The sequence below is a fragment of the Mycetomoellerius zeteki genome, unplaced genomic scaffold, assembly GCF_001594055.1.
Source record: "Mycetomoellerius zeteki isolate Tzet28-1 unplaced genomic scaffold, Tzet1.0 scaffold285, whole genome shotgun sequence".
NCBI lineage: Eukaryota > Metazoa > Arthropoda > Insecta > Hymenoptera > Formicidae > Mycetomoellerius > Mycetomoellerius zeteki.
In genome coordinates this window covers 605,873-612,770 of record NW_017257266.1, presented here as the reverse complement: position 1 = coordinate 612,770, position 6,898 = coordinate 605,873, and the positions used below count along the sequence as shown (strand labels likewise).

The window sequence follows — 6,898 nt, the reverse complement described above, 5'->3', positions numbered from 1 at the left end:
CTCTTTCAACGAGAGCGCTGCACTTTGTTACATCGACGCTAAATAATCGGTTTATAAAAATTCATGGCGAGTCTAGTGAAGCAGGTTTATATCCGGCACCACAGGTTTCCCTTCACTATTCCACATCCCCTTATTCCCTTCGTATCCCACAATAGCCAGACGATATGACCAGAGCTCGCGAATTAAAAAGAGAACGTATATCACGGAATATTCTATGGGAGAGAATTTATATGAAGTAAAAGGAAAAGGCGATTGAGAAAAATTACGTAAAAATCTATAATCGTTTAATCCTTTTAAAATTGATATTTTTCGAAAAAGAAAGATCGAAGAATTTTCGGTTTTAATAAATTGAATCATCTAATACGCATAAAAGAATATAGCGTTTCATAATACGTAATAAATATCGTCGTATGATTACATCGTTGTTATCAAATGTATCGACCGAAAATTAAATCGGTGTGTGTGGTACAATTATTATTCAGATAAAAGCAATATATGTGCGTAAGTATGTATGCATAGAGCGTTGTAAAATAAGAGGTGTGACGTAGATCAATTGCTCCCGTAGGAATGCACCGTGTTGTATGGTAGACAAATAGGACCCTATTGTTGGCTTTGATGATATACGCATATTTAAAATATATATTCTGTATAAGCATAACATAAAGTCTAACTTTTCATAAAATAATGCACGAATACAAATCGTAAAAGTACGATCGGTTCTACACAGAAAGAACGATTTTACTGTAGTATCTAAAAATTTAGCTGAAGATCTGAAAATAATTTTGTTGGATTATTAAAATAAATGTATAGAGAGGACGCTTCACTTTTTGCAGCATTGCCCATCATATTTCAGTTTTCTACATAAACATTTTTATAACAACATAGAACAAAATTACTTTCAATTATTAATACGAAATTGAACCGATGAGAGAGAACTTCTATTTTCGGTCAAAGCGGATCTTGGTGCTTAAATATTTCGCGATGTAAATTTATATAATATATATCCGAGTATGCAAATCGAAATTTTTTTCAGTCTTGAAACGCAATCATGAACAGAATTAAAGTAATAATATCACATATTATAAATTGACAAACAATTTAATAATATTGATGCTAGTAATAAGCATCTTATAAGAATATTACGACGTTAATGAAAATCTTAAAAACTGCAAATAATTTATTGCGAAAAATATTACCTCAATATATTACTTCTGAAGATTATTTTCAGATCTGATTCCACCTAAACTTTTGGATACTTCAACAAAATCATTCTTTCTGTTTTCAACATTGCGAGCCTTAATTTTATAGAGAAATTTGGTCGTTGCTGAACAAACTAGGTATTTGTAGGAAGGTGCGTAATAGAGAGAATCGAAAAAGAACTCTGTGACGATCCGCGATGTCCCACGGAAAATACGTATACCTCTAATCGACTCCTCAAAAAGCCACCGTGCATCGTTATAACTGTGTGCGTGATACATGTCTTTCCCTGGAAACGTGTGAGGTATAACGCACATGTACCGCACGTTCCGCCCGCGTGAAATTAAATTAGAAGGAAAATATTCGGAGAGCCGGCCAGCGCTTTTGTACGTGCGGCGAGATAGCAAGAGATAAAGGCCGCGTATGTGGACGTGCGTGCATGCATGCACGCGATGCGTGTATCGGTGTTCCCGTACAGCAGAGGATATATTCGCGCTGGTACGTTCGAGTGGCGCAACCGCTAAAAACGTCCAATCCATCCCCTCCGCCCCAGCTCTATCATCCGCTCAATCTTCAACCCTCAACTGTATTCCCTTTCCCCATGATTCGTCTTTGTCGGGACGTTCAGACGTACCGCGTTATCTCTCATTCTCTTTTCGTGTTCTTCCGCACGCGGTCGTTCATGCAATCGTGACGATGCATCGAAAACGCAACGAGACAGTACTGTGCCCCGTGCGAATCTGTGAATTCCATTCGAATTTTAAATTCCTAAGAGCTAATTTATTTAACTACGCCATGCGTATGAACCTGCACACAATGGAGGAAATATTAATAACATGAATAAATATTAAATATTGAAAAAATAAAAAAATTAAGAATAAAGATTAAACGTGAAGCTAAATAGATACAATAAAGATATAACATGTCTCATATTTATATCCATTTACGTTTAATCTCCTAAAGATTAAAGGTTACCAAGAGATTCATTATTAAAATTCATTCAATTTCTTAATAGCTTAATCTTTAGATAATCATATATAATTATGAAAAAAGAAAATTAAATCCGCTTGAAAAGCGTTTAAAAAAGCGATATTTTTCAGTTGCAGTTCTCTTAATACGAGGCTTCGAAGCATCGGAGCTGGCAAAGTCGAACGCAACCAGTGCTATTTCGGAGGACGACGGGGATGAATTACCGACGAATATGAACCTGACAACGTTTAAGGAAAGATACCGAAGATTAATACCCTACATGACTTTTTACGTCGCCAACAACTACCTGAACGCTCAGGCTGCGTTGGCGCAAGATTACGCGGATGAGCTGTCGGGGACTCTGCTCCGGAAATCTCCGTCGCAGCAACACACTGTAACTCGGCTCGTTGGCGTGCCGAGGCGAGGTGGTAATAAGTATCGTGTCAATCTACCCAACCCAGACAACAAGTTCGTCCCGTCCGTGCAATTTGATCCTAGAAACATCGGAGGCGATAACGACTACTTCGTGCCAGTCAAATACAACGCTAAAATCAACTACGAGTATTCCACTCCGCCTTATCAAGTCTATCAGGTGCAAAAATCCTATCCCGAAATCACCACACCTGCCAGTCATATCCTGAACAAGGAAAATCGATACTATGTCACCGCAAGACCCTTGCAGCCTTCCATTCCCGCGGTCAAGAAACCATTCGACAATCCCGAGGACGATTACGATCAGGATTACACGCCAAGGCCGAACATCGCCGTTAATTATCCCAATAAGGAGGGGTTGAGATACATTCCGGTGCACACAAACGTGCAGCAGCAGTCAGTGAAGCAGTCGGTCGTCCCACTTTATCGAAAGCAGAACGCGAATCCGAATGTGAACCTGAACAATCTGATCGAGAGTTTCCAGTTGTCCGAACAATTACCGGAAATGTTGAACAAAGATAATCTAGATAGTAGTATTAAAACACTCATTGAGATCTTGAACATCCTGCACAATACGCGGCAGGAGAATTTCCCGCAACCACAAGGACTGCCATTGCCGCCACCATCACCGTCCAGATTGATCGGCTACAATGTGTACAAACCGAAAACATATACGCGGCCGAAGGTGATCACCGAGACGAGATTTCAAGTGACACCGAACCCTCTGATAATCACTGACGATCCCGAACGATACAAGGCGATGGACAACGTCGAAATCAAGCCGTCGTTGCAATCAGATTATAACCTGAACCATGTGAAGGACGAAAAGGTGGAATACTACATCCCATACGTTCAAGACATCTCCAACGAACAACCCAAACAACAAGGACTCAGACCAGCCTCTACGCCTATTTCTACCACCGAACACTCGTACGAGATCACGGAAGACCTGAGCGACGATATCCTGCAGGACGAACGGTACACCCTACCGATTTCTACCGAGGCGTCCTCGAGTCAAGAATACGTAGCGCCGAATGAAATTACACGTCCAGGATCGAAAATGCCGCTGCCAGCATTAAAATACGGCGCGACGCGCGGAAAACCCAACGTCGATTACCCGGCATATGCGACTATTCCGGAAACCAAATTCAGTTGCAAGGATCAAAGATACAAAGGATTCTTCGGTGATCCAGCGACCGGATGCCAAGTGAGTACATTATAATTTAATAAAAACACTATATTGAAAAAAACTTACTAAATTTTAATAAATGTTTAAATAGTATTAACTAAACATTTACTTACAGTAAATAAATATTTATATAATAAAAAAATGATACTTGAATCAAATTAATTATTCTTGTACCAAATAAATATACGTTTATATTTGGTAAACATTTATTCTTAAACGAATCTGTACACTGAAAAAATGTATTAAATTTTTTAATAAATATTTGTTTAAATAGTACTAACTAAATTTACTAATTTATTAAATATACATATATTTATTCAATACAAGAACCATTAATTTTATTCAAATCGTTTTTGTATTAAATATAACAAATATTCGTTTACTGTAAATAAATATTTAGTTAGTACTATTTACACAAGTATTTCTTAAAATTTGGTAATATTTTCAATATAGAATATTCTGCGCGCGCGCATAATATTTACATTTTTCACATTAATCTTAACTCTCTGCTTTTGTCTACAATCTCTTTTGAATTGAAAGTCCGTGTAATTTTATATTATTGAAGATAATTCCTATAAATTGTTTCACAACAATAATATTGTTCTCAGGTATGGCATTACTGCGATCTCAATGGTGGCAAGTCGTCATTCTTATGTCCAAACGGCACGATATTCAGCCAGGTAGCATTGACGTGCGATTGGTGGTTCAACGTGAAATGCGAAACGACTACTCAACTATATGTGCTGAATGAACGACTGTACAAATACATCCTGCCAATTATGCCTAAATTCCCCGAAGATTTCACTGGCCCAGAAGTAGATCGATACTTGGAACTCAAGTTTAAAGAGATGGAGGCAAAAATGAAGGAAAAGAAGCTGCAGGAAAAGAAGAAACAACAAGAAGAGAAAAGCAAACACAAGGGCAAGACACAAACGGCGAACGACGAAGAATAGACGCGTAATTAAATCGTTATGTGCTAAATTATAATAATTTAGTCTTAACGTATAATATTACCTAACTCGTTGCCATTATAACGGAAAGTAAAAATATGTCGTGGGTTGCAAGGCTACAACTCTGTAATAACGAGTCTCACAATCCCGGAAAAGTGCAATATGTATATGATAGTTACATGTGATTTAAACATAAAGTAAATCACATCGCGCGTAAAATAAATTAGATTATCTTACGGTCTCTTTACGGGTATGAAATGGCTGATGATATCAAGTATTTCTTATATTCTCTCTAGTCATATATGCGTGTACTATTGCGTACTATTTATCATGAAAAATGTCCACCTATCTTACGGAACTTTCAATTAAATTATAAATTTCAGTCATAATAATCATAATTTTCGAAATAGATAAAAACAAGACAATTATATTTTTCTCAACAACGTAAATGATACTACCAATGAACCTAAATGACTCTCTTTAAGATATTAATTATAAATAAAAAATTGAAGATTTGGAAAGTTATTTTTTAACTAAAAATTTAATGAAGTTATTTACGATTCAATATTATAAAAATTTAATATAAAATTTAATACAAATCCCTTCATCTCTCTCTACCATAACTGTGCAATGTTAAATCGCACAAAATTTTACATCTCAAGTAAATAACGTAAATAGTAACACTTATAGAAGTATTATTGCGCGTTGAGAATATAATTAATATTTTCATTGCGAATATCACATTCATAGGGAAAAATCCGCTAGGTTTCGCCATTTATCTATAATTATTCTACCCCAATATAAAATATGATATCCCAATTTATATTATATATGATCGTTTATATTTAAAGTGTGTACTTGTATCGTGTATTTGCGAGAATATGATTAGAATATTTTATTTATAATTTATATCAAAAACTGTTTAAAAAACCATGTTAAAATAGTAAGCGATGTGTTCGAATTGTATATCGCTAAATGACCATATGTTAATCTTTCTACGCGTACCTAATACTTTGTTAAAAGTTTTAATAAATAAATATATTTATTTATCACTTCCTGGCATATGCATCTCGTAATAATTGAATCAGTTACTCGCCAAGAAAAATATTTAATAAAATGTGTACTCACCTCTTTCGTCTGGCAAACTCGCAGCAGCGTTTCCTCGATGTGCATGTAAGTCTTGTTGAACTGCGGTATCAGAGTCCGGTTCTGCCAATTAAAGAAATCGTTTAAGTTCCCCCTAATTATATATAATAAATTTCTTATAATCTGAGCAACGCTACTAACCTTTTCTAATAAGGATATAAAATTGTGCAGTTTGTGCGAACACAAAGTACAATTTGAACAACAAGCCACGTTACAGTCATTACAAAAATAGCTTAGCGTTTCAGAGCATGTTGATGAACAACTATTCAACATAGCTGCAGGACTGTTGGAGCTTCCATCGTTTATTGGGATTTGTGTATGATTCTGTAATGCCCTTCCATGAATCTAAAACCAAAACAGAATCAAAGTTGTAAGATACAAAAAAATCCATTTGATTGTATAATGCATAGGTATGCCAATTTACTTTTGAATAGCAGCAGTAACAATAGAGAGCCATACATTGCGGGCACTTTACATTAGCTTGATTTCCACATTCATGGCAACTTCCTATAACCAAAAACACACATTAAATCATACTGTTCTTCAGAAAAGATAACTTATTTTATCAAGTATGCTATGTTCTCTAACCTTTCTTTGCTATCTGACGTAATTGTGAAGATAATTTATGGCAGAATAGAAATTCTTCGTCATTTTCCAATGGACGATGATAGGACGAAATAATCAATCCTAGTGCATATAGATTCAACGGAAGCAAGGACTTACAATTTTTAACGATTTTATCACATTTAGGACACTTGTTAAGATTCACGCACTTAATGTTGATACACTTATTACATATTGGATGCCCACAATCCAACAACAGAGGTACGAGAGTTCCTTTTGATATGGATCCATTGAGATTCAAGTTTGATAGATCTGTAACAATTTTGACACAAAAATCTATCTATTTTGATCTAATAAACTGTTTATTATCAATTTGATAAACCAATAATATATAAGCTACTCCTCTGCTATTTAATAAGGTAACAAGATGGACGAAACAAATCATTTTTAT

At 35.5% G+C, this 6,898-nt stretch overlaps 1 protein-coding gene across 2 annotated transcripts in view; it reads left to right on the top strand.

The window, feature by feature from the left end:
- The window catches only part of LOC108724258 (uncharacterized), a 46,973-nt gene extending 41,892 nt beyond the window's left edge, over positions 1-5,081 (top strand). Inside the window, exons 2-3 of one of the 2 annotated variants that reach the window (XM_018450544.1) lie at positions 2,304-3,805; positions 4,396-5,081. In XM_018450544.1, the coding sequence (XP_018306046.1) occupies positions 2,304-3,805; positions 4,396-4,740 (1,847 nt within the window). In that variant the 3' untranslated portion in view covers positions 4,741-5,081. Of the gene's footprint in view, positions 1-2,297; positions 3,806-4,395 lie in introns of both variants that reach the window. The other variant, XM_018450543.1, reaches the window with a different exon arrangement.
- Positions 5,082-6,898: the final 1,817 nt, after the last annotated feature.